Source organism: Phaethon lepturus, unplaced genomic scaffold (genome assembly GCF_000687285.1).
Source record: "Phaethon lepturus isolate BGI_N335 unplaced genomic scaffold, ASM68728v1 scaffold13772, whole genome shotgun sequence".
Lineage (NCBI taxonomy): Eukaryota > Metazoa > Chordata > Aves > Phaethontiformes > Phaethontidae > Phaethon > Phaethon lepturus.
This window is the reverse complement of record NW_010524207.1, coordinates 1-27,443: the sequence shown is the minus strand read 5'-3', so window position 1 is coordinate 27,443 and position 27,443 is coordinate 1. Positions and strand designations below refer to the sequence as shown.

General features: G+C 46.1%; 1 protein-coding gene across 1 annotated transcript in view; it reads left to right on the top strand.

Annotated features, from left to right (window-relative positions):
• The window catches only part of ACSS1 (acyl-CoA synthetase short-chain family member 1), a 31,812-nt gene extending 11,107 nt beyond the window's left edge, over positions 1-20,705 (top strand). The window contains exons 2-13 of the mRNA XM_010282369.1: positions 341-540; positions 2,023-2,198; positions 4,923-5,075; positions 6,799-6,946; positions 7,436-7,573; positions 8,151-8,243; positions 12,788-12,900; positions 13,821-13,947; positions 16,239-16,366; positions 17,908-17,971; positions 18,543-18,661; positions 20,377-20,705. Coding sequence (XP_010280671.1) covers positions 341-540; positions 2,023-2,198; positions 4,923-5,075; positions 6,799-6,946; positions 7,436-7,573; positions 8,151-8,243; positions 12,788-12,900; positions 13,821-13,947; positions 16,239-16,366; positions 17,908-17,971; positions 18,543-18,661; positions 20,377-20,550 — 1,633 coding nt within the window. The 3' untranslated portion in view covers positions 20,551-20,705. The remainder of the gene's footprint in view (positions 1-340; positions 541-2,022; positions 2,199-4,922; positions 5,076-6,798; positions 6,947-7,435; positions 7,574-8,150; positions 8,244-12,787; positions 12,901-13,820; positions 13,948-16,238; positions 16,367-17,907; positions 17,972-18,542; positions 18,662-20,376) is intronic.
• The last annotated feature ends 6,738 nt before the right edge of the window (positions 20,706-27,443 follow it).

Sequence of the window (27,443 nt, the reverse complement as noted above, 5' to 3'; positions counted from 1 at the left end):
AGGCATGGCGGCGGGCCAGCCACTGGCTTGCTGGCTGCTCTCCCTGTGCCAGAGCCTGGCAGCTCTGGGTAGCGCCTGTGGCTCTTGCTCGTGCTTCTGCAGCAAGCGTGGCTCTCTGCCCCCCTTTTCTTCTCTCCCCAATGGCAGGAGCAGTCTGGCTCTCACCACACCCCAGGCCACTCTTCTTTAAGATGCAAAAGCTGGCAGTGCCCTATACTGCTGAGATGATGAGGTCCGGAGGTGATCGCGATGCCTCACTCAGTTCAGGTTCATCCTTTTTTTGCTCCTCCACGTAGAACAGGTTGTGTGGTCGCATGACAGCATTGCTTCTGTGCCGCAGGGAACTTCTGGATCTGACTTGCCGTCTTGCCAACACCCTGAAGAAATATGGGATACAGAAAGGGGACAAGGTGGCCATCTATATGTCCGTGTCTCCCTTGTCTGTGGCAGCCATGCTGGCTTGCGCCAGGATTGGTGCCGTTCACACTGTGGTCTTCGCTGGATTCAGTGCAGAGTCCTTAGCTGGGAGGATCATGGACTGTAAGTAGATGCAAACTGGGGAACAAACCCCTCTGGACAGTGCTCCAAGACGTATCCCAATTCTGTGTTTTCTTGGCAGAAGGAGAAAGGGGTCATTTTCAGCTGGCAGGATAGTTCACTCTTCTTTGCAAAGTACTGTGAAGAGCCTTTTCCCTAGTGGCAGATGCAGTATCCTCTGGCCTTAAAATATAAATTGCTTAACTTTCAGTCTGTGCCGGGTTACTGCCAGACAGCCGTGAAGCTGGAGGGAAAACCAGACCTTAGGAATGGGGCCTGATTTGTTCTTTTGCCGTATAATCGCAGTGTTTCTTTGATACTCCAGCATAGTGCTAATTCTGCAGTCTCGATTGTGATACTGTGATTTACGTATAGCACTGGAAGTGTTGGCAGCCTGCCCCCGCTCTGTTAGCCGTTGTACCAACAGAGCGAGCTGTTCTTAGCCCAAAGCACTTGTAGTGTGATTAGGTAAAAAGTAATGCTAAAAATACCAGCAGAAGAACAAAATAGCAAGTGGCTCATGTCCTAGCAGTCATATCAGTTTTTTTATGGCTAGTATGAGGGAATAAGTCTTGCAGGAACTCATGCTTTTTTTTCCTGTTTTTATAGAGTTAATCTGTAGAGAGCAAGTACATGTTTTAGTTATCCCTCCCTTTTGGCCACTTGTGTAGAGGTGATGGGCTGAAGAGCCTTTTCTCTGCAGCCACAGCTCTGTAATGACATAGTGTGGTACAATTTGAAGTGCTCTGCCAGAGTGCTGCTGTGTGCTGTGGCTTCCAGGAGGTTTCCCCTCAAGGTACAGGTGAGTTTCATAAGGCTGCAGGTATCTCAGAGCAGGGTAACACCTCCGAGTGGCTACTGAGTTTTTTACTGTTCACTTCAGTTTGCAATGGATGCCTATATGCAGCCCCAAAGAGAGGATGAGAGAGGTGCAAAGGTTCTTGTTCACTAAGGTCATGGGAAGTCTTGCACTGGTTTCGGTGCGTGAGCTGTTTGGCTAAAGCAGCAGTATTGACTATAACACAGGTAACTGGGAAGAAATTGTTCGGCATGTTGGCTTTGCTAGGCAGGAATGGAGGCATTTAAATTGCAGTGAGTGATACTTTGGCTAGGGGTTGGGAAAGAATTTCTCATGTTTATGAAAGGCATTGGAGTGGACTGGTGGGGAAAGGGTAGAATAGCTACCATTGGAGTGTTTTAGGAAGACTGGGCTGACATCTGTCAGATATAGTTTAGCTGGAGCGGATGCTGACTTGGGGTGGGGGAGATGGACTAGATAACCTATGGAGGTTCCAGCTACCCCAATCTCTGTGAGTCTCAGGTTTTCAAGTATTTTTGTCAGTGACACTGTTTTTGATAGATAGAAGTTCTGAGTATTTGTCACACATGTTGTCCTATACATCATCCCCAACAGTAATGAAAGCAGGATGCACATACTAGCCTGGAAGACAGGCTGGTATGTTTGCTAATTCTTTCTCTTTTTAGCTGGATGCAAAGCAGTTATCACCTACAACCAGGGAGTCAGGGGAGGCCGAATCATAGAGCTGAAGATGACTGTAGATGAAGCTGTGAAGAACTGTCCAAGCATCAAACATGTCTTTGTGGCTCAGAGGACAGATAACAAAGTCCAGATGGGTGACCGTGATATTCCCCTTGAGGAGGTATGTTGGTGTTGGTAAACTTTGCCTGTTTCCCCTGATGTTTCTTGAAGTATGTGGTGTTTACTGTGCTGGGGGAGAGAAGTGTTGTGCATGAATAAGTGTAGGGACCAGCTAACACGGACATCTCTGAGAGACCTGATCGCAGGGCCATTCAGAACATGTATGTGAGAGTCTTGCTGAATGTGTAGATCATGCACGCTCTGGTATTTGGCTTTGGTCTTTGATCTGCTGTAGGCTACGCTGGGAATCAGCAGCTGAGGAAGATCAGGCGGTCTCCATACTTTCCTTGCATATGTGTGCTGAGCTAAAAGCCTGTGAAGCAGCTGCTGCACTGCAGCTTGGCACTCTAGTGTAGCCACACCAGACCTGCCAGTGATGACTGGCCTTTATGCTGCCTCTGGAGCAGGTTTTCAGCATGTGCTGCTCTTCCCATGCTGTCACAGTACGCTGGTGGGCTGACGGATACAGCTGTGTTGCAGCGACAGCACCGGTACGTCCCTGCAGTCCCTTAGCTCTGCAGACACCCACTGGCACTCTGGATGACTCCTTTTAGGTCTGAGTGTTGGCTAGATCATCCTTCCCTCCATCTGTGCCTTTTGGACCCGAGTTCTGCTGATGAAAAGGAGATGCTCCTTGTGGCATCTGGATCTTCATCCTCAAATGGATTTTCTCTCTTTACAGCCTGCTAGGATTGTGAGTTGAAGCATCTCAATCTATGTCTGATTCATGTCAGCATGGGCAGGGGGTATACTGCTCCATTTTAGTAGTCTCACAAACAATGCTGAGATTTATGGAATGAGGGCTTCCTGAGGCCCAGAGTGCACTGATACCATTGCTGCTGCTGTTATACTGTGTTCAGACACTCTGTTATGGTTTGACATACACACTCTCAGACTGGACGCTGCTGAAAGGCAGTGCAGAAATAATCTGCACTGTTATTAAGCCTGGAGAGGCTTAATACAGCCTATGGACAGTTTTGTGGTTAACCCAGGATGGGAGGACAGTGATGGCTTGGGAATGTATAGAACCTGTGCTTCCTGGGGAAGAAAACACTAGTTGTTTTAATGTGTTTAGCTGGTATACATGGGACTGCAGATTAATGCAGAAGTAGTTTTATCAGTTTGCTGGCAGCAGTAAACAGAAACTGCTCATCGTAATAATGCCTGGAAATCACCCATCTGCAGGCAAGATAATTACTCAGGAGTCCCTGTGCTGGTCACATGAGATAGGAGCAACTACTAGGGTAAGGTAAACAGAGAAGGCAGGTTTTATTCGGAAATTGTCTTACTCCTTCTTACTCCACAAAGCAACATTCTGACCATTTTCCTTAGTCTGCAAACAGCCTGAGGTGCTTTAGTGATCCAAGAGCTAAGCTCAGCCCATTGGCAGCTGTAGGGTCTGAAACATAACAAGAATTAAACCATTAATGCTGTTAATTCTTGTCATCACTGATCTTTACAGCAGTTGTGGTTTCTAGCTCTTGTACAATGGCTTACTGCAAAATTTAAGCTCATGTTGTAATGGAGCATATGAGAACTCCATCTTAGTTTCAAAAACTGTCAAGTCGGTCTGAATTGGCAGTGCTGAAATGTCACAAGAAATACGTGAGATGAGCAGGAGTTCTGTAACTCAGAGGCTAAGAATTACATCTGACCCTATCAACTCTTCATATTTTATTAAGCTTTGTTTATCAGACACTTTTAAACAACTGGACCCGCCGTTGGTAGTGTTCCCTTGTAAATACAGCATGTTTACAGTGTATGCTTGTAAAAAGGCAGTGCCTAGAAATTCCTTCAAAGAGCCACCTAATAAGCCTTGCAGGAATCATTATTCATCTCGGACAGTACAGAGCTTGAGAGAGGCAAGCCAGCTGTGCTTTTTTTACAGCCATATGTTGAGCATCTGGAACACGCAGTGGTTATTACAAGTTTGTACACGGATAAGAACAACGTTGAACCTGAAAAATCTACAGTCTGGGCAGACAAGCATTCTACTGCTACAGTGTTCAGTGACCACAAGCATCTCTTTCAAAGCACATTATTTCTCCTTCTTCTGCTGGACTGGGCACACAAACTGGACCAAAAATTTGCTCTGACCTAGTAGGACATTGCATCCTTTCCTCCCGTGGTTCTAACCGTAGCGGGGAGAAGAGGCTCCCGCCCACCTAGTCAAACAGTGGAGTATGAGAAAAGTGACAGAGGCAGGAGAGTAAAGCACTCTCCTTCTCATGGGTAGAAGCAATTAGAATTTGGGGATGAAATGGACAGGGTGGTCATCTACTGTTATGGCCAGGGAATGGAGATGAATGCACAGTTTTAACTGTAGCACTGCAGTTTTCAACAGAAAAAGACGGTCCTAAACAGTATCCAGTCAGCCATGCTGCTGCTGTGAAGTGTGGTTCATGTTTGCAGTCACGCTTTATTTTTTTCTACCAGCAGTTTGCAAAGGCTTGAAATGTAAGCTATGACCTGAATTATCTGGTCAATTCCCCTTGACTTCTGTGCCTAGCAGAGGTGGTGGAAAGCCTAGACGCTGTGCATCCGCAGGAACGTTTCCACTAGGTGAGCACATACAACCTATGATACGTCCATGGACATTTGTGAGGGGGCAACAGCAATGGTGGTTCTTGTCTCTGGACACTGCTGACACACTTAGCAGATGCAGTATCAGTTGGCTTCATATAGCCAAAATCCTTCTGTCATTACCACCTTTTTTTTTCCTTAGGAGATGGCCAAGGCAGCTTCTGTATGCACTCCAGAGAGCATGGACAGTGAAGACATGCTTTTCATGCTGTATACCTCCGGCAGCACTGGGAAACCCAAAGGAATTGTTCACACCCAGGCCGGATACCTGCTGTACGCTGCTCTCACGCACAAGGTAACTCAGCTGCATCCTCTGGAAAGATTCACTTATCTTCTGACAGTACTAACGAGAGGGATTTGGACTGATACCATACTGTATTCTGTATTAGCTGCCCAATTGGCTTCTTGGGTGTAAAAAAACTGAAGACTGACTGGGAACATGTAATTTTCAGGATTTGTTCCTGGAGAATGTACTACTGTGCAAACCAGAGCCTAGAGTTATGAAAGGAAGGAAACCACAGTGCTGCTACTTTTGCCTGTAAAAGGTGCTGGTGTTGCAGGCAAGAATTTGCGGACATTAAAGTGATGCAGCTGAGGAGATTCTGCTAAGTATCTTACTGGCATTGATGATGTGGACATTACTGTAGTATGTTGCAGTGGAATGCTGGCCTTTTCTCTTTCAGAGAGGATTTGGACTCTTAAAACAACCTCTTTGCATAGCACTTGTCTGAAGATCAAAAATTATATTCATGCTCTGTGGTTGCACCTTTGCTCTGCTTTTCTATGTGATCTAGGCTAAATGTTTTAATCCCCTTTCTCATGGAAAAAACAAAAGTCAAGGTGCTGCTTCTTGAAGCTTCTGGTCTGAGCTCTGCATATGAAAAGGTAACAGTGAAATGTGGAGAGGGCTGCAGTGAAAGATCTCCATCTGGCATTAGTGGTATCACCCTGTTTGTAATTACACACAATTCAGGCAGAGGTTTTCTTTCTTTAGGTTGACGCAGTTGAATTTTTAGAAGATTTGAATGTGCCAGTGTCAGACTTCTCTGCATGAATGGTATTTGTTATGTCAGCTCTTTTAAGTGAAGTGTAATCTCCAGGGCATCTCTTTCTTTCTTAGTCCAGAAGGTAGAACCTGCACCCTGGTGCAGACATGCAGGGAGGCACTGTATGCAGCTGCGGTCCCTTTTGAGGTACTTCAGAGTCTGAGCAGGAAAAGCACTTGCAAAAGTAAGGTGAGAATTGGCTGTCCTAAGTAGAGAAATCAGCTGACCTGTGTGGCCTTTGTGGTCTTTGCACACTCATGTGTGACACACTTGTCACACACCCATGGGGTTTTCTTTTAGTTCTGATCCACTTTCTTTCATTTAAAACATAAAGCTGACTCTGCCTTGTGAGTCAGAATCTCTTCACCGTACAGTAGAGGAGTTAGGTTTACAGTGGGAAGCGTTTTCCATAACCAAGACAAGATAATGAGTTCTCCAAGGTCTTTATCTTGAATTTGATGAGCAGGGATTGGGTAGCAGCTGGAAAGCAATACACTGATAGAGAAGCTGAGCAGCTAAGAACATTTCTCAGAAATGTTTCATGGGCACCTATCGGCATCTCCATCTTCCTCATGGAAACCTGTTGATATTGGTGAGTGGTCTGCGCCCCTGAGGCCTGCAGCTTCTCTGCAGTTCAGAGTCAGCTCTCCCATGTGGACTGCTGGAGTAGGCAACCTTAGGTATCCAGGGCTCTGGGCTTTGGTCGTAGCTTTGCTCCAAATCTGAGCAGCTGTTGGTACAGCCATACTCCCTATGTAAAAGCAGTCAGGAGCCTGGAAGCCCTGGTACTGGTCCCTCTGACTTGCTTCCTCACCTTGGGCTGGCCTTTGTGCTTCTGTGTCCCGTGTGCCTGGCTCCACTTGCCCCGTGAACTCTCTTGCTCCCACTTTGGATGTCCAGTCCAACACCTTACCTTTAAGCTCTTTGCGCCTGCCAACGGACAGTCAGCTGGCCTTACATTTATCTTTGCAGTATGTATTTGACTACCAGCAAGGCGATGTTTTTGGCTGTGTGGCTGACATTGGCTGGATCACGGGACATAGCTATGTTGTGTATGGACCACTCTGCAATGGAGCCACCTCTGTCCTGTTTGAAAGCACGCCAGTGTACCCTGACCCAGGTGAGGAAGTGGTGGGCAAAGGTTTGGCTAGACATGTCAGTGTGACCAAGGAGATTTAGAAATCTGTCCAGTGTGACCTGCCTGCTCAGGGGAGGTAAGCTTCATTTCTTTGGAACATGTGTCTACAACATTCAGGAACATCTATGCATCCAGAGTGGAGAGGGGCCTGTTTGAAAGCACGCCAGTGTACCCTGACCCAGGTGAGGAAGTGGTGGGCAAAGGTTTGGCTAGACATGTCAGTGTGACCAAGGAGATTTAGAAATCTGTCCAGTGTGACCTGCCTGCTCAGGGGAGGTAAGCTTCATTTCTTTGGAACATGTGTCTACAACATTCAGGAACATCTATGCATCCAGAGTGGAGAGGGGAAAAAAAAAAAAAAAAAAAAAAAAAAAGCCCCCCCAGCCGGTGGCAAGTGGGCAAACACCCGCTGAGCATTTGCAGTGGTATGTCAGTGCTAGACAGATACAAAGCCTGTTTGTGATTTTGCAGGTCGTTACTGGGAAGTGGTGCAAAGGCTGAAAATCAATCAGTTTTATGGAGCACCTACGGCTATACGTTTGCTGCTGAATTATGGAGAAGAGTGGGTGAAGAAATATGACAGATCTTCCTTGAAGACCTTGGGATCAGGTAAAGGGCATGAAATCTTCATCTGAAAAAGACAGGGGGTTCTAGCTGGTGAAATGAAGGTACAAGAGGAGCTCAACTGACCAGATGGGATGTGGTTAAAAATAGATGATAAAGCAGGCTCCCTGTCTGGCTTTTCAGATATTTTCACAGCAGAAGGAGAAACAAACTGAAATTGGGGCCATTGAACTTTAGTGTGATTGCCTGTTTTCTAGCTTATTTTTCAGGATCACATTCTTTGCTAAAAAGATTTATCCAACGGTAAATTACATCACCTTGAATTTTACTGGCATAGGTGATCCAAGCAGCATTTTCTTGCGTTATTTAGGATTCTAGAGGTTCTTACACATGACCTGCATTGATTATATACTTTCAGTGCTATTTATTGCTTGCCTTTTGGTCTGGAAAAAGTCAGTCCTTGGTTACATGAGTGCATGGCAGTCCTTTGCATATCCTAACAAAAATGCCGTAAGCATTCTGCTTAAAGATCGTATGTTCAGCGTGTAGTGCACCAAAAGGGAGAGTGAACTGTCTGCACCCCCCTGAGTCTCAGGCTGCTTCCTTTCTTATTTTGGTCTAGTGGGAGAGCCCATCAACCACGAAGCCTGGCAGTGGTTCTACCATGTGGTGGGAGAAGGGCGCTGCACCCTTGTGGACACGTGGTGGCAGACAGGTAAAAGACATCTTTGGGGAGCGTGGAGGGCCCTGACCGTTGACAGACTTTTGGTGGGTAGAGAAGCATTAACACATTTCAATTCGATCCAGCAAGTCTGTCAAGAAAACCTTCCTGGCATTTTGATCAGCTTTTGAAAGTCACTGGGGAGTTTCAGTGCATAATAGCAATGTAACAGCACATAAAAGCAATAGCAATGTTGTGGGTTTGTTTTTTTTTTTTTTTCCCCTCTAAATGTTTGTTGATATTTTGAATGCTGGAAAATCTCAATTGGTTCTAGAAACAGGAGGCAGAGATTGAATTTCTGGGCAAAGCTGGGAGTAGGCAGCTTGAATTGGAAACCTCATTTTCAATTATTTATGCAACTGTACTGACCTTGATACAGTCTTATGATGAAAAGGCATTTATAGCACTGTATAGGCGCAATCTGTACTTAAGTGTGCTTTGTTTCCCCTCAGGGGAACGGTCAGAGGAGGGCTGAAGACTAAGCTGTGTAGTCAAAGGGACCTAGTGCAGCTGCTCTGGCGGATTGGGAAGGAGTGGGTTGAGACTTGACGGCTGTCCATCAGGTGGGTAGGGGACAGTGGCTGTCACCCGGCAGGGCTGCCTGGGAGCAGCTTCTCCCATGAGTGAAGTAGTACCCTGTAGTTGCTTTGGCCCTGGACCTTTGATGCCTCAAAAAGGAGCCTGCTTGTGTTTTGGCAACACACTTGGCCCAACTGTTTGGATCATTTCCTGTCTAGAACCTGCTGGACAGAGTGACTTGCTCTCATATATCCCTGTCCAGTTGGAGAAGAGCTGGTCCCTGCCTCCTGCCCTGCCTGGCCAGCAGCAGAGAGAGGCCACAGCACTGCACTCTGGCTGGGGCTGTGCTGGCCGGTAGGGCCCCTGCGCTTGAAGGAGTCCTGCAGCTCTTTCCCAGCTCCTTCCTCAGCACCCGGTCCTCTCTTCTGGTCACCAACATTCAAGAGTCGCTAAAGGTGTCTCGCAATATGTCCTTCTCAAGTTGTGAACCACAGTTTGACATGGAGCCATGGACTTCAAGGATGCAGCACAGCTGCTGGCATTCTGCCTTTGCTGAAAAAAAGACATCCCTATTCTTCAATTTCTAGCTGCCGTTGGGCAGAATATTCATTCCCTTTCCAGTCAAGCTGCTCCTGATTTCATCCGCATTTCTGCTAGCAGGCTTTCTCTTCAGGATCCCTGTGACCCATCTCAATGTGATGAATTAACTTCTGGCACACAACCAGGTTCCATTTAATCCAGAACGGACTCGCAGACTCTTTTTATTTTCAGATTTGAAATAAAACAACCTCAGAATTCAGAGCAGCAATGTTAACTACTGTCTACTTCAATTCACGGGTGTCTTAAACCATCTGGGTTCTCACATGCTGAGCAGAAAGAAAGCTGACTGGCTAGGTGCTTTATGCTTTCCTCCTCACTGCTCTGAAGTAAAACACCATGGAGAAGCAGTTGATTACTGTACAGTGATGGAGTTGCGAAGAATCTTTTTTTTGTCCTAACATTTTTTTGTTTGCCTTCAGTTAACTGGTGCGTTCAGTGTTGTCTATTTTTTCCTCAAGTACAGGGTTAGATCTTATATTAAAATGTTTTTCTCCTGGGTGTTTGGAGCAACAACTGTCAGGTGAGAGACTAAAGAAGATTTGCTGGACAGTTTTGTAAGTGCAGAGTGCTTGTTCTTACCTTGAACCAGACATAGTTTTGCAGGTAAACAGCTACCAGCTCCTGGAAGCATGATATAATGATAAATATGAATGGAATTAATTTTGTTAGAAAGTAGAATCAATCTTTCTCCACAGTTGATGCTTCCAGTAAAGAGGAAGCCAAATAAATCTTGGAAATGTTATATATGCCATTTGAATATAAGGGGAGCATGGAAGGAGATCATAGAAACAGTTTGGATGCTGGTTGTGGTACTGCAGTGTCACCTCTTGTATACAATTTCAATATAGCTTGTTAATTGTACTGCTGTATGCAGTGTCCTCTTCAGTATGTTGCTCTTTGAAGCAGCAACCTGTTGCCAGCTGATAAAGCCTGGTAGGTATAAAGATCAGCAAATGGTGATTTAAGAATCCAGTCAAAAGTCTTTGGGATGAGCAAATGAGTGAGATAGAAATTACAAGAAGCAATTTAAGTAGTGTGGTATGTGCACATGAGAGAGATGGAAAATTCCTATGGCTCTTACTGTTAAAATATTAGGTAGTGCTGTGCTGAGATTGACGATAATGGAATCAAAGCTGTATTTGAGTTTCAGGTGTAGTTCTTCACAGTGCAGAAGAGATACTTGGTATTTTTACTTTTGTTGTTGGTTTTATAAAAAAGTAAAGCTGTGAACAAAAGCTGGTTTTGAAAGGCATCTCTGAACAGGCCCTTTTGTTGTTGGCATAATCTTACAGTGATTTGGACTGGGCTGATGCTTCTGAGATGGATTCCCCCTGAAGTAGTCAGTCCAGTCTATCTGTGATGGTGAAGACAACGGTGGCAGAGAGTACATGCTCCACCCTGCTGCCGGAGATGATTTACCCATGGCAGCGGGGAGGCTGTTTCGATGCATCACCATCTCGGCTCAGACTCTGCTGTCCTTGCTTAAAGTCTGGGTGGATTTGCACTACGGCGACAGCATGGGCACAGGTGACGTGGAAACATGGCTTGTCTTCTGTCAGGTCTGCCTCTAAAGAGACAGACTTCAAAAGGGCAGGGTAGAACCTACAAGCCTTGCTAGCTGTCATCTGTCAGTGGCTAAAATGGGTACTTTTAAACCAGTTTAAAATAGGTCTTTACCATGCAAATATTTTTTAAAGTGCCCCTGCCACTATGCAACTGCCTCTGGAATGTCACTTTGCTGCCTTTTGTGCAGCTGGCTGCAGGATGTGTAGGATGTGGCAAAACCCATGTTGAAACATAGCTTGCAGTGCTGTATTCAGAATGAGTACTAGCTTAGGAAGAGCAACCATCAGCTTAATCAAGTTCCCAGCTCTGATGCAGATTTTGTCTGTGCAAACAGAGAAGAGCGGCTGTCTGGGGTTCTTTTTTCTTTTTCCGAAAAAAATTCAAGATGACCCTTTCAAAATAAACAGAAACATATGAAGTGGATGCATGCCCATCAATGAAATGTGAAATAATTCTATGCGTAAGCCCCATTGTGAAACTATTTTCTGCAGGTCTGATGCTTAGGGTTCCTCAGAGAGACTCCTCTTCATAGCCACATCAGGGCAACTGGATGCAAATTCAGGGTCAAGTTCAGCCTTTCCAACCCCTGGTTTCAGTTTTCACAACCTCAGCAAAGCCGGTAGAGGAATGCACTCTCAAAGTGGCAGAATATACCTTTATTTATAGAGCTGTATTTTTAAAAGCCTAATGCTCCTTTGTTTTTTGTTTCTCTCTTGTGTTTCTGAATTAGTTTTAGAATAGAAAAGATCTGATTAAGGTTGGAATCTGATTTAATGTTCATTGTAGCAGGAATGAAAAAGGATGATTAAAAGGTTAAATTTTGAATTGAATATAAGCTCAACCTGCCTGTATGGGGTAGATTAATCTCATACTCTGTGAATAATAGCACTTCAGGAGTCTGAATTACTTTTCATACTAACCTTAGATAGCTGTAAAAACAGCACCGGGAGATAAATCCTCTGACATGCTTATACTTTCCCTGTAAAATCACTTTTAGGGTAGGAAATAGGGTTGGTGAGTACTGTCCCTGCCACCAGGCAGCCCTGTTAGGGAGAGAAGGACCTGGCCAGGGTGCAAGTGTGTGTTAGAGCTGCCTGTGTTCATTGCTGGTTGGTAGCTGGAGGAATAGCTTTATCTGTGAGCTGACTTAGGGCCAGCTGTAGGGAACAGAGTACCTGGGCTGAATCACTGGGGTCTTCACTGCGCCTGATTGACTTGCCACGGATGGGACTGTGGGAAGGGTCTTGAACACACACGTTGTGGCTGCTGCTGCAGGGTCCGCAGGCTGTCAGGTACAAAGCCAGCTGCTGTAGCCCACGTACTGCTCTCCTCTGAGCTTTTGAAGAGCTAAGGCAGACGTCAGCGATCCTGATGCTCTAGGGCATGGGGAGCTGGTCTTCCCCTGAAGCGGCTGCTTGGCCACACGGTGGTTTGTCACTGATGTACACAGTGGGCAGCAATTTTTGCAGCCAGCACTGAATGATGCACCATGCAAACAGGGAGTAGGAGTAGCTCTTGATCCAAGCTCACCGAGGGGGGGATCTGCCTGCAGCTCTGCTCTCTACCTGCTGCAGTGACCCCTTGTAGATAGAACAGGTCTTGGAGGTGTCATCCTGGCTTGCCAGACATTTTTCTATGTGTAAGCCTTTCCTGTATTCACAAGGAGCTCTTGGTTTATCAGGTCTGTGCTGCTTTCAGACAGCTCTGCTACTTGGTGTTGCATAGTTCCTTCCCAGTGGCTTTTTATTGCAAGGTGGCTTCGCTATTCTCTTATTTAACTACAAAGAGCTGGCATTTGCTTTCATCCAGCATTGGATGGACCCCAAATATTTTGTTATTCATTATTCTTCCAGAAACTGGTGGCATCTGCATTGCCCCACGGCCTTCAGAGGAGAAAGCTGAGATCATTCCAGCTATGGCTATGAGACCTTTCTTTGGGATTGTGCCCGTGCTGATGGATGAGAACGTGAGTTGAGGCTGTGTTGGGTGCCCGAAAGAGAAGTTGCTGCTTGTTTCTGCCTTAATCACCTTCCTGATGGCAGAGGAACAGGATCTGGGAGGATGTTTGTTCCTCTATTAAAATAGTGGAATAGATGAGCAATTTATATATCAAGCATGTCTCAAATGTCCGTATAGATTGCCAGCTGGGCATTGCAAGCTGTCTGCAGATATCTAGAGGGGTATTTGCATTTTCAGCACCACTTTTATGGTCTTACACTTAAGAGCTGCTGCCTCCATTTATGAGAGCAAGCCTAAAGTCACACAGCTCCTGGGAATCAGGGAGCTGAACAGTTGGACCAGTGCATGCAACATCCAGTGATGTGGCAAGACTGGAGCAGCCAACAGGACTAGTGGAGTTTTCCAAGGGAAATGCAAGGCATGAGGCCCTGCAACTGTGCGTGTTTTGTGAGAGAACTGGTACTGGCCTGTGAAACTGTGCAGAGTGATACCCATCTGTGCTCCAGTGCTCTGTTAAACAGTAAAGCATGTAATCTCCTCCATATACAGTTTGGTAAGGGAATGTAGCAGTTAACAAAAGTGAAAGTGGAAGGCAGGAGTCCAGGCATGTCCCTGCTAGCGTCATCCCAGACATCCTCTGGCTGCTTGGCCCATCTTTGCTGTCATCTTTGCTGGCCTTGCCCTCCAGAGAATCATACAACTCACTTTCCTTTTAGTCTTAAAACTGTCTTATCTGCTGTGCCACTGATCTCAAGGGGTGAGGAAGGCATGATACAGGTGATGCATAGTAGCTCCAAGAGTGGATTTGTTTTCTCCACCTGTGACCCTCCACTGGCAATCTGCAGTGAGCAACAGGGTGACTCTTGCCAGATCAATGATACAGAAGCGCTTACTATTGCTATTTTGTTCCTGTGCTTGAACCTGCAGGGAAAGGTTATAGAGGGCAATGATGTGTCTGGTGCGCTCTGCATTGCCCAGCCATGGCCTGGCATGGCAAGAACAATCTATGGAGATCACCAGCGATTTGTTGATGCCTATTTCAAAGCCTATCCAGGTAAGAAAAGTGCCAAGGGAAGGCGGTTTGCACTGCAGTATAAGCACACTGAATATTTTCACTTCCTGATATTTCTGTACCAGCCAGATCTTGGTTCCTTGGGGTTGTGTGTCACGTGTTGCAAGCATGCACTGATGGTCTTAGATAGTGTTGATGTTTCTAGCTGTCAAAATGGAATGTATTTTTTAGAAATTTTTAATGCCCAAATTTTAAAGTCGAAATACCTTTTCTTTGGGGCCTTTTGTGTTGCACTTGGAAATAGGCATTAGAGAGCCAATCCTGTAAGATCATAGAATCATAGCATCATTAAGGTTGGCAAAGACCTTTAAGATCATCAAGTCCAATCATCCACCCAACACCACCATGCCCTCTAAACAATGTCCCAAAGTGCCATGTCTACACATTTTTTGAACACCTCCAGTGATGGTGAATCCACCACCTCCCTGGGCAGCCTGTTCCAATGTTTGATGACTCTCTCAGTAAAGAAATTTTTCCTAATATCCAGTCTAAACTTCCCCTGACACAACTTGAGGCCATTTCCTTTCTTTCTATTGCTAGTTATTTGGGAGAAAAGACACACCACAACCCCCTTTCAGGTAGCTGTAGGGAGCGATAAGGTCTCCCTCAGCCTCCTCTCCTCCAGACTAAACAACCCCAGCTCCCTCAGCTGGTCCTCACAAGACTTGTTCTCCAGACCCCTCACCAGCTTCGTTGCCCTTCTCTGGACATGCTCCAGCCACTCAATGTCCTTGTTGTAGTGAGGGGCCCAAAACTGAACACAGTATTCGGGGTGCGGCCTCACCAGTGCTGAGTACAGGGGCACGATCACTTCCAGTCTGCTGCTGGCCAGACTACTTCTGATACAGGCCAGGATGCTATCGTCCTTTTTGGCCACCTGGGCACACTGCTGGCTCATGTCCAGCTGGCTGTCAACCAGCATGCCCAGGGCCTTTTCTGCTGGGCAGCTCTCCAGCCACTCCTCCCCAAGCCTGTAGCGTTGCATGGGGTTGTTGTGACCGAAGTGCAGGACCCGGCACTTGGCCTTATTAAACCTCATGCAATTGACCTCAGCCCATCAATCCAGCCTGTCCAGATCCCTCTTCAGAGCCTTCCTACCCTTGAGCAGTTGTACCAAAAGGTTTGGAAAATAAGAATGGGACACTCATAGGAGAAATTTAATGAGCCCGTCATCCTTTATTACTCACTAAATGTTTGCATCTGAAATCTTGTTGGTATTTAGTTGATAGTTGTTTAATTGATTTGGAAGGGCAGGAGGCATGACTGAAAGTCCATGAATTGGCCAATAATGGGTCCTGGCAAGAACCACCTTTAAATTTCACAGTACTAGCTGCCTGCTGCTGCTTAGAAGTGCCACAGGAACAATTCAGATGTGGATGTGTCTTTGATGAAGAGCCAATACAATTTGTGTCACCAGACGTGTCCTCAGTGGCACTGGAGTTTCCTGCAACCATTGGGTCTTTTTCAGTTTCCATCAAAAGTTTTAGACTCTCCAAAAGCCATGCTTGTCATGGGTTGGGTTTTTTTTCTGGCTAACCTGATAGCAGTGTTTCTGCAGTGCTCATATGGTGGAGAGGGACTGTTATCTGGGATCTGAATCTTTGTTAGCCAGGAGGGAAAATGGCTTTTCATCAGTCCCAGTGTAAGTGATTAAAAAAACTGGCAGTGTTCCCATGTACAAAATGTAATAGAACTGCTCCCATTCAGCTGAACAGTTGTAGTTTTCCATGAGCTATAGCTAGCAGCAGATCTTAGTTTGACCAAGAGCCTACGGCATGATGGCAAATGGCATTTGAAGTGGTTTTATCTTAGTGCTGTATGCACCAGGTGTGAGCACACCACTGATGTGCAGCTGTAGGTGTGTAAAGCCTAGGAAGATCAGAGAGCCCCTCCTTGGTTTTGTAAATCCAACGAATCCTGTGTTGTGTTTCTCGACTTGGTTTACTACAGGGACATCAGTCACTAGATCTGGCTGATTGCCTACAGTCATTTTGCCCATCTTGGCAGAGAACTGAGCACTGTCCTGGTGCTGCTCAGGTGCTTACTAGGAGCCAGCACAGCCCAGGTAGACCAGACGAAGGTTCAGGATTGCAGAGGGAAGTGGGAAATGGTGTGTGGCATGTCACGCAGCTGTAAGCTTAGGAGGCCTTGTGAGCTACCTGATCCACCCTACCCTACTCACCACCATAGAGCATAGTCTATTCTGCGTTAGAGCCCAAAGCAACAGGCTGGCACACTTCTTGCTGCTGACCACCCACATGTCTTTGTTGTAGGTTACTACTTCACGGGGGATGGTGCTTACAGGACCAAGAAAGGCTATTACCAGATAACAGGGCGCATGGATGATGTCATTAACATCAGCGGACACAGGCTTGGGACAGCAGAGATAGAAGATGCAATGGTAAGTTCCAAGCAGGTAGAGGTGCCTTGACAGGGCATATCTGTGAGGCAGGGTGGCCCTTTCAAAGAAGCTTTATGAATTTAAACAAGTGCAGGACCTCTTGCCCTCAAACCCCTGTCCCTACATACACACAGCTTGATGCACAATGACTAGAAAATGTGCAAAAGGAAACAGCTCCCTTATTAAGGAGACAACAAATGGGCAAGTGAGAGGAGACACACCATGAGCAGTCCCTGCAGTCAGACTGTCAGAGCTGTGTTTCAGTGACGTACTGTTGCAGTTGTAATTTTGGATGCTGGTGGAGTTTCTATAAGGGATTATCTCTCCTGTTTATTCCTTCCCCTCTGCTAACACCTAACCTCTCCTTCCTAAATCTGTGGTTCTTGCTTGTCTGAACTAGCGGAGTATGGCTGAGAATTCATCAGTGTTAAATACGAAGCAACCTTGATTCACATCAGCTGCGAAGCTAACTTGTCATTCTGAGAGAAAATAATATTAGCTCAGGGAATTGAAAACAAAAAGTCTTCAGAGCCTTTATTTTCAAAGCTTGACCTGAATATTTATTTATATATTATGTGCCTTGCCTGCAAACGGCACTTAAATGTAACATTTGGTAAACCTGAACTGTGTTCGTGTAGCACACAGGATCCTACTTTCTCCTCTCTGATTTTTTTTGTCTCTGTGGGTTTCTGATGGTAGATACAGGATCCAGTTCTCTCCCTCTCTATGTATGTATATGCATGTGTATACGCAAATGTATTTATGTGCTTAGATTACTTTGTGATGTTTCCTTTCATATTTTAATCTAATTTAAGATAGCATAATCCAGTCTTTGGTGTGGGATTCAGATATGCAATTTCTTCTGATCTGTAACCCAAATTCTCTTCATACTGCAGACCAATGTTAAATTAAACTCTGAAGTGTGACAGAATAAATCACTGTTGTCTAGCATAATAAAAATATGGATTTGGTGAAACAACCCTTTCCCCCTTCTGGGAAGATGAAGAAGCCTGATTTTTTTCTGCCTTCTGGTGCGCTTTGGGCACTTGTAAACACCAGTCAAATGTGGACTGTGATGTTGGTAGCATCGCTTTTGCTCTGCTAGCAATAGTTCCCTGTGGCACAGAGCAATGCAGGACTGGTTTGGCTTGTGATTGGGCCATGGCCAGTCACCACCTGGGACCGTAGTCATGCACAGACAAGAGCACAAAGAAGGAGAAAGCAGGTTTCCAGCTGGTGCAAATCCAGCTTGGTGTGCAGTGGGCTTAGCAGTGTATGTAAGAGTTCTTATTTGTGTGTTTAAAAGCAGGGCCAATCCAGTGAGTAAATGTTACTCCCAGAGACATGGCCATGGCTGTGGCCACCAGCTGACCATGCTGTAGGAAGGTGGCATCCAGCTTTCCTATTGTGCTGTCAGCAGGATCTGCCCGGGGAGGGTAAGATATGGCAAGGTGTTTTGTTCCTAGAGCAACTGGCACATACTCTGCAGGGCTTGAAGCAGTTGTTATGCTCTGTGTATTTTTGTTTCACTTTTTGTGAAGGCTGATCATCCTGAGGTCCCTGAGACAGCTGTGATTGGGTATCCACACAAGATCAAAGGAGAAGGTATGTGAAAAGCAGTGCCCTGACATGACATCTATGTATATTTTCCTTAATTTGTAACCTGGGCTGCATGTTAGGAGGTGCTTAGGGAATGGGGGGGCAGTTATCCTTAGGTTGATTTGCATTGCAGCCCCAAGAGGCAAAGAGAGCCATGAAAATAACTGCATCTTCCTAAGCTGGATAAAGGTATTACTCCCTAAACTGTTTTAGCATATAGTGTTTTCATATGAGCTTCCTTTAAAAGGATCGTGCTCAGAGATGTCCTTTGAACAGAATGGGAATAGCTGGTTTGTGTTGGCCAGCTTTTGATCCCAATGACACTTTTGTGATTTATGTTGAGTTGTCGTTGTCACTGAGATCTGTCTGGTCTGTAGATGCCAAGACAAGGCTGGGCTATCATTTGAGGGCTGGAATCTGACTCCCTTTTGTAAACAGGATCTATGGTTTTCTTGGCAGCCCCTAGATTGCACATAGGAATGATTTGAAACCTGCCTCAGCATTTAAATGAGGATCTCTGGTCTTGCCAGCCAGGATCTAATATGAGGTATGTGGCTTATGCTCATTTGTCTTGCAGGTGCCTTTGCTTTCATAGTGCTAAAGGAGCAGACAACTCATATAGACCGTGTGAAAGAAGAGCTCAAAACCATAGTGGCTTCCAAGATAGCAAAATATGCTGTGCCTGACCACATTCTGGTAAGTGGGAGACTAACTGGTACCAGGAGCGGGAATGGTCACATTGGGCCAGCCTCACCTTCCTGCCTGCAGTGCTGTCTGTCATCCCTCTGTGGCAGGACAAAGAAGCAGGAACATAGAACTAGCATGAGGGGAGGGCAGGTGCAGTGGTCTGCCTATGCTCCTTCTTCATGCCTGAGGATCAGCAGTGACCCAGAGGGTGGCTGGGATACTACAGCTGCTCCAGCCTGCGGAGCAGCTTCTCAGTGGGGCTGTTACAGAGCACATATCAGAGCTACCCTGAGGCTGCTCCATTTGGGCCAAGTGCTGAACAACCCTTTAAATGGGATGCACAGAGTGTTGAGAGCACCATGCTTGGCAAAAGCTCTGGCAGAGGGGAACCCCAGTGCCTCAAGATGTGCTTGATGTCCCTGTTCACCATTCAGCACCATTACTGCTCCATACAGCTCTTGCTCTCGGCTAACCCCTTGATAAAACCCCACCAAGCTGTAGAGAAATGCCACAACCTTCAGTGTCACTGAGAGTCCACTGCCCAGCTATTTTGCATTGATCAGTATCATCAACCCTGGGTCTCAAAGCACTGGCTGTTTCTGTTGCATAACTCTGACATGTATTCATCCTGACTCTGGGAGCACTGATGGACTCCAGGCTCTGTCTGAAGTCTCCTCACCTTTCAGCAGCTCCCTTTATGTGTTTGGGAAGAGTGCACAAAGCTGCCTCTTAGCTGCCCCCAAGGCCCACCTGCATCCATTCCACTCTCTGCTTGGAGGCAGTGACCAGAGCCCTTCTTTGAGGGGCTCTGCTTTAGCCACATGCTTGGAAGGTGGACACCAAGGCACAGGTTACAAAATACCACAGGAGCTGGCAAGAGTGGCTCATTCAACTTGGAACAACCCAGGACATTCTCAGTGGATTGGAGCAGCGTTCAGAACTTGCAGATTTGCAAGGAAATGCCTGTGTTTGGGGGTAGTCCTGCAGAGAAGTCCGACAACTCTTTCCTTGCATGTTAGTTAATGCTTTTAATACTGGCCTGATCATGTAGCAAAATGTGGGACCTGCTAGCATCTCTGTTCAGTGCCTGAGAACTCTTTACCAGGCTCAAGTTTATGCTAAAGCCTTTGAATCTGCTGCTAAGTCCTTTGCAGGAAGTGTAGCCAAGACATTTAACGTTCTTCTAGTTATGAAGGAAGACATGTAGGCTGACAGATGTAATCAGGCAGGGAGAAACGAGCAGACAGGAGCTACCCTTAAGTAGGAGTCCCTGTAGCTGGCGTGCAGTATTGTGTGCTTCATATTCCTGCCCTCTAACGGGGAATATGTGTGTCTGTTCTGGTAATGTGTGGAGATCTGTGTCATCTGAGTTTTCAAATGTAACTAGCTTTCTAGTTCAATAGTTAACAGCTTATTCGGGACCTGATTCTCCAAAGAACTGTGCGTCCTGCAGCACCTAGCCTGGAGATACACAGCAATGAGTAAATGGGGGACAAAGTCCACTTAAATAAGCATAAAATTTATAGCATGAGGAATTGATGCTAGCGACGCTCCTTTCCTTGGACATAAACTAGTGTGCTCAATGGTCTAGTATTTCCCAGGAGCCTCAAAGGAGCTATGCCCATGAGATAGTGTGTCAGGCTTAGGATAGTTCAGCCAAATTTCCTTGTGGTTTCCAGCAGGACCCAGGTTCTAATATAGGTGTGTCTTTCCCTTCTCTGCAGGTGGTGAAACGTCTTCCTAAAACCCGATCAGGGAAGATCATGAGAAGGCTGCTGAGGAAAGTAGTCACTGAAGAATCAAGCAACATGGGAGATGTCACCACACTTGATGATCCAAGTGTTGTCAAGGAGATACTGGATGCTTACCAGAAATACAAGGAGGAGTGTTCCTCATAATGGGCAGCTCTGGAATCTCTCTCCTCTGGAAATGTGGAAGGTCTCAAATAACCAGGCAAATGACACCGTTCTCTCTTGGTGTTTTTTTAAAAAACTCTGTTCCCTTCTAGAGGAACAAGATTTTCTGCTCCAGAATGTATTTTGAGATGCACAGAGCTAGGAGCAATCTGCAGTTTTGCAGTCAGTGAGCTCCCTTTCATTGCTTTTCGGGCTGTTGTAGAGCAGCCATTGGTGGTTTCCATTTGCTACGATGAAATTTTGTACTAGCTGAAGCAAGATGCAGATGTTAATGTTTCTCATTTTAATGCTACTGTCCAGGGAAATGTTTTTATACAATACTTCTGCTGTTTTAAAAGAAGCCCTGGAATACACTTCTTCAATTTTTCCTTTAGCTTGGATATCTGAGTTCAGGTAGCTATATTTCACTGCAACTGTTGTGCCTTTTCAGCAATGCTGGGTATTCTAGTAGATGTTGCATATGTGTTATTACGGAAATGAGAAGGACCTGGCTAGTCTGATAACTGTTTCTTGTGTTTAACCCAGTTGTTCTAATACCTCCTTTGTCTTTCCTTATAAGTATTTCTTCCTACCACTATATGTCCCGGGACTTGCCAGAGGTGGTGAGCCTGGGTACCTTCATGTCCCACCTAGGCAACCCAGCACTAGCACTTCCAGCTGCAAAACTGAGCCACAAAGCCTACTGCTGGCCCTCCTACATATCTTCAGTGTGTTGCCAGTTGCGTAGGAGGGATCTGCTCCCGTATGTTTTTATTCTGCATTGAGAAACTGAGATCACCACTTTTAAAGTAGCTGTCCTCTTCCTCATCAGTGATGACAGTTGGATCAATGTTGTCCATTGTGGCTCACTTCTGCATATTAAGAGTGATGATCTACAACCTGTAATTCTTTGTTGCCGGTTGGTGATTTGTGTAGGTGCCTTTGTTTCTTGAAGTTGCTATGGAAAGCAACTACGGTGTTTTCTTGCTGTCTGTCAGAGAAGCACTGGGAAACAAAATCCTGAAGTGCTCAAGGAGGTTTGAAGTGGAGAGAGATGTGCTTCATTGTGAATTGCTAGGCTGTGTGATTTCTGACCAAGGAATGGTTATTTTAGCCCACTCCCAAATGGCCTGTAATCTTATTTTCTCCAACAAAGACAGGCAGCCACTTTGGAGGTAGGTTGGTTCTCCTGTCAGAAGTTATGACTTAATGCTTATTGTATCAAGTTGGGCCCTACCACGTCTGCCCCTTCTACATGCTTCTGTGCTGATCTTCCAAAGCGTTAAGTTCTGGGTGGGTACATGCAAACTGTACAATCCACAAAGAAGAGGGAAGTGCCTTTGAGATGCCTTCTGGAAAGTGATGGTAGCACTCCAGACCAGCAACCTCAGAATAGCCTTTGTTTTTCATATGCTTTCAAAATTGCAAGTAATATATTCAGTGTTTTATTTCTGGACTCATTTTATCATGAACACATTTTGATTCAAGCATTCCTTTGGGCTGTTCAGAATAATTTGCTAGTAGGTCTCCTGTCTTCTACTACACCACTGAAAGTCGTGGAAAAGCCTGTAGGTGCTGAATGCCTTTGAGACTTCTGCCACTGCTAAATTTGATTTAAGCTGGCTGAGGGGTTTGGAGTGGTTGGAGGGGCCACTGAGCATGCCAGGAAGGCATGTTAGAGGACTCCTCCCCTCTCCCTGGGTGCAAAAGCCAGCGTAGCATGCACAGTGCTGATCCTGGGAGTGTGCAACAAGGGCTCAGGCAGAGCTTCTCCATCTTAGCCTGCCTAAACCAAGTGACTGCTAACCACCATTCTAGCACTGTCACTTCATCAAACCTTGCAGTGCCTCTGTCTTTCTCACATGACGGTCTTCTTAGTTTCACGGAGATGTGTGTTTTGGCCTGCCAAACCCATGAGTAATCGGCAATTTTTTGCCCTAGTTTTACAGGGGTGACTTATTGCTGAATTTAACTGGAGCAGCACTACCTTTTGCGGTGGGACTGTGTACTGGAAAGACAATCTGTGCACCTAACTGGAGGCAGGAAAGGCAGGAAGGAAATGGATAGGTGATCCTGTAGGACTGGGAGAGGAGTGGTGAGGTTTTTTTTTGGACAGAAGGTATTCTGGTACCAAATGGGGAAACAGCTCCTTGCAGTACGATGTGTTCTCAAAGACAGGCGTGTTGTCTTAGATCCCAGAGTTCCTCTGGGATCCAGTTCCACTGGCTGCATTTGCTGTTCTTTATTTTTAAATTTATTTTATATGTCTCTAGCGACTGGGTAATACATCAGGGAATATCATTCTTCATTAAAATTCCCATCCTTCTGACTGTAATCCCTTTTTGCTTAAGGTAAGTAGACACCCTGTGGACTTTGTGGGAAGCTGAAGATCAGAAGGTGTGATAGAGTTGACAGGATGGTAAATATTTTAGGAGGCAGCCACTACATATATCCTCTATTGCCATGCCAAAAGAAAAAAAAACCCCGACGCTTAAATGATTTTCAAGCGGGAAGCAGCCAGGAGTTAATGTTTTTGTCAGAAAAAGTAGAGTCTCTTGTTTAAACAAGTTGTCTCCATGCAGCATGAAATACAGTGTGGAGGAAGCAAAATTACTTTGGAAGATTACACACTTTCCTTTTTGTCAAGAAAGCATTTCCTGTATTATGGATATAGAATTTCCTTGTCCTTTTGACCTGAAATTTCCATGCTATGGTGTGACCCAGTGGTCACAGACACATGGTCTAATTAATCTGAACTGTCTCATCAAACCTAGCATTGTGAGGAGCAATGTGCTTTGGTGCATTGGGACGTTAGTTATGCAATTCCTCTGGTCAGGGAAAATGGGAGATAGGTGGTGCTCCCTCGCCTGCATCCCTGTTGTCTCAGCTTGCATGGGATTAGGGACCATGGCTGCCAGGAAGGTTACAGACTGACCAGGTAGCTGCAGCACCCCAGTAAATTCACAGCCATGGCATTATGCTGTGGACAGACTGTAGTTACAAACAAGCCTCATACTGTGAACTTCTGAAGCCTTACAAAGCACCTTTGCTAAAATAAAGCATGTCACCCGCATGTACAAGATTAGAGTGCCACATGCCTGCCATCCAGTACCAGGGTGCCATTCTTCCTTGTTTTTTTCCACAACTCGGCTGGGGTCCTTGGGATGTCCCATCTGCTCAGAGGCTCCCATGGGGTATTCAAAGAGAGCACGTGCTGCTGTTGTGCTGCCCACCACTGCGTGGTGTTCCGTGGTGGACACAGCTCCTGCTGGGCAGCCTCAGCCCCCACCTCTCCTGGTAAAACTGTACTTCTGCTGAGTATACCAGCATCAGCTCTTGGAGCTAACACCCCATGCTCAGTTCATCTAGTAGCACCCTGAGGCTAGTAGAAACAGAGCTATGCAGGGCTTGGAACTGGTGCTTCTTACAAAAAGAAAAATACTATGGTTTGCTGGGTAGGCTACTCATAAAAAGCTTTGCCAAACAGATGAAATTTTCCAGCTAGAGAAGTCCCCCTTTCTTCTTTTTCCCCATGATTTCTGCTGACTGCAGTGGTTGCATCTTCAGTGCAAGCCTGAGTCAAGCTTTGCATTTTTGTTATTCCCTGCACGTCATGAACATCAGCACTGGTGTGTGGCGGCAGTTCTTTCTTGCTTCGCATGCAGCAGTCTCACCCTGCCACCAGGCTTGTTGCAGCAGCCTGCAGAACTGGCACCGATGTCCTCAGTTCTTGAAATGCTAGGAAGGAGGTAGCTTGCAAAAGACCCCGGGCCTGCAGTCTTAAGAGCTGATCTTCACTAACCAGTGAAGGAGGTAATGATATATGGAATACTTGACAGTGGGATCGTGGGACAAACTTGGGGGCAATTCTTTTGTTTAGAAAAGCAGAACTATTCTAAACCTTTGTGTGTCCATGAGTAATGTGTGTTATTTGCCAGATTGCCTTTGTAAGCTTCATTAAAAGAGATCCAGAGTCAATTTTACCTACTGCAGTTTGTTGTGAAGGCCAAATGTGCTTGCTCTTTTCCCCTGACTTGGTTTTGCCAGTGAGACCCAGTCATGGTGCCTTTTCATGCACTGGAGACACAGACCATGAATTTCTTAATTTTAGAAAAGGGAAATCTGTCTTTCTAGAGATGAAATGTATGTTGTACAGTCTAATGTTAAGCCTTTCACTTAATTGTTTTCTTGTAATCATGCTTTAAAAACATTTATTGTCCTTGACCAAAACCAGTTTCTTCAATGATCTCTATATTCATATTTTCATTAAAAGAAGTATCTTTCTCTGTGTGATGGGTTGTCTTTGCATCACAGGTGTCCAGTCCTCCTTCCCCTGAAGGGTCTAGGACTTTTTCAGTTCTTTGGACTTGCTTTTGCCTGTCCTGATTATTTTAGTGTGCCAGCACAGACCAAAGAAAGGCAAAGGAGTTCCAGATCAGGGTGCGTCAACTTGTCATCCAAATTGCTGGTTTGCTTTGCTGCTTTTCTCTAAACAGTAGCTCACAGGAAATGAGTTACTGCTAGAAAACTGCCACTGCAAAACAACTCAAAAGTTGAAGAACTAGCATTTGCGTGTCAGTAAGCTGCATGTCTCATCTAAGTCCTGAGGTCACACTGCTCTACACTCATTTTCCTGTGTGATGCAGACAACAATTAGTGGGAACAATTAATTACCATTAGTTGATATGGGCAGTTCAGCTGCTAACCTCCTTGTCTCGTGCACAGCATGCACAAGTGGAAAAGGAGTGAAAATGAGATGTGTGTGCAGAACATGAGAGACAGCATTGTGTGGAAAGTGTGTAGCTGTCCCAGAGCCAGGCAGATGAGAAGAAATTTGTTTCCAGGTGCCATGGATTGTTTGTAAGTGCCAGGAATCCATCCTCTGCAGGGCGCCTTGTTCATTAAGAAGTGAGGGAGATTGCATTTCACCCTCTGCATACCACATGGATGACACTATAGTTATAATGCAGGGATGGACGCTGAATATCCTCATTAGCCACTTCTCCTGTTACCTCCAGCAGCTGCTGCTGGAAAGCTTCCAATGCCACTCTTAGCTCTTGCAACCCTCTGGCCAAGTGTCTCCAACAAGTCACAGAAAGGGCTAGATAGAAAGGCAGGTGCCTATCTCCCCACTTTGTGTTTTGCTATTGCAGCTGCCCTGATTTATTTACTGAGAATTTATTGGTAAAATGGAGACTGTTTTCCAGCCTAACACAATTATATTCAAGAGCTGTCTCTGTGGCCAGTTAAAGCCACAGAAACTGATTTCAGCAACACGTTTCTGTTTTTAAACTAAGCAGGAACACTGATTGTTTTCCAGCTTGAAAACAGACAATTCTTGACAGGGAATTGTCTTCTGGCTGAGTCTAGAGGTGCATCATGTGTTTCATGGCAGCGAACCTAGCCCTGCTTTGTCCTGGATAGAAGGATTTGGGGAGAAGACTCAAATTTATTTTTCTATCTATTGGACCTTGGAGGTGCCATTTTACTCCTCTGTGCCTCAGCCCTCTGCACCCCCAGGAATCACAGTAGCCTCACAGCAGAGTTGGGAGGAGAGGTTGTGGAATACTACTCACAAGGTCCTGGGGTGAGATGGTTGTTGAGGAAAGTGTGTGCCTTTGGGGAAGGCACTTAACACTCTGTGCTAAGCTGTCTTGCAGCTCCTGAGCCTGTTGCCTTAAGTCAACCCAAACAGAGAGAAAAGCCCCTTGCCCCTTTCCTGGCCGCAGCCCCTCTCTGTGGAAGACCCACAGGTTTTGTTGCTAGGCGTGATGCCAAATAGTCTTTCTCATTCCCTGGCAGCGCAGGTGGGGGGGTCCCCTGTTTCAGTGCTTGTGTGTTGAGCTGCACTTGCTAAACACTGTTTTTTGCAGTGTTAAAAAAAGCCCTGGGTCCAGTCTTGGTGCTGGCACCAGGGTCCTTCCTGTAGCGCTGCTGCTCCCGAGCAAGGCAAAGAAGTCAGAAGAATCTCAGCACATTGTGTTACCCAAAAGACCAAGGCAGGAGCAAAGGGGATGTTCTGTGAGCCTCTGGGCTGGCAAAGATGGGGGGGCATGGGTGTCACCCCTCACGTCATGGTTAAGTCATCACGTGGGTGCACAGTTTGTTGAGGGGGACAGGCAGACATGAAGAGGGGCCTGCCAGCTCACACCCCAGAAACCAGCTGTGGGAGCCAGTAAGGGATTTGCCATCTGCATTCCAGAGCCTCCTGCCTCTGCCTTTCCATCACACTGGAGACCATTTCCCCTGCCTCTCTGGCCAGGACCCAATGGCAAGGAGCGCCAACAGCATCCTGGCCTCTATCAGAAACAGTGTGGCCAGCAGAAGTAGGGAAGTGATCGTGCCCCTGTCCTCGTCACTGGTGAGGCTGCACCCCGATTACTGTGTTCAGTTTTGGGCTGGATCGTGTCCAGAGAAGGGCAACGAAGCTGGTGAGGGGTCTGGAGAACAAGTCTTGTGAGGAGCGGCTGAGGGAACTGGGGTTGTTCAGTCTGGAGAAGAGGAGGCTGAGGGGAGACCTTATCGCTCTCTACAGCTGCCTAAAAGGGGGTTGTGGTGTGTCTCTTCTCCCAAGTAACTAGCAATAGAAAGAGAGGAAATGGCCTCAAGTTGCACCGGGGGAGGTTTAGATTGGATATTGGGAAAAAATTCTCTGCTGAGAGAGTGTTCAAACATTGGAACAGGCTGCCCAGGGAGGTGGTGGAGTCACCACCACTGGAGGTGTTTAAAAAACGTGCAGATGTGGCACTTCGGGACATAGTTTAGTGGACATGGTGGCGTTGGGTTGACGGCTGGTCTTGATCTTTCAGGTCTTTTCCAACCTAAAAACGCTATGAGTCTATGATAATCACTCCCTCCCTCCCTCCCTCGCGGTTTTCTGGCGCCATCTTGCGGGC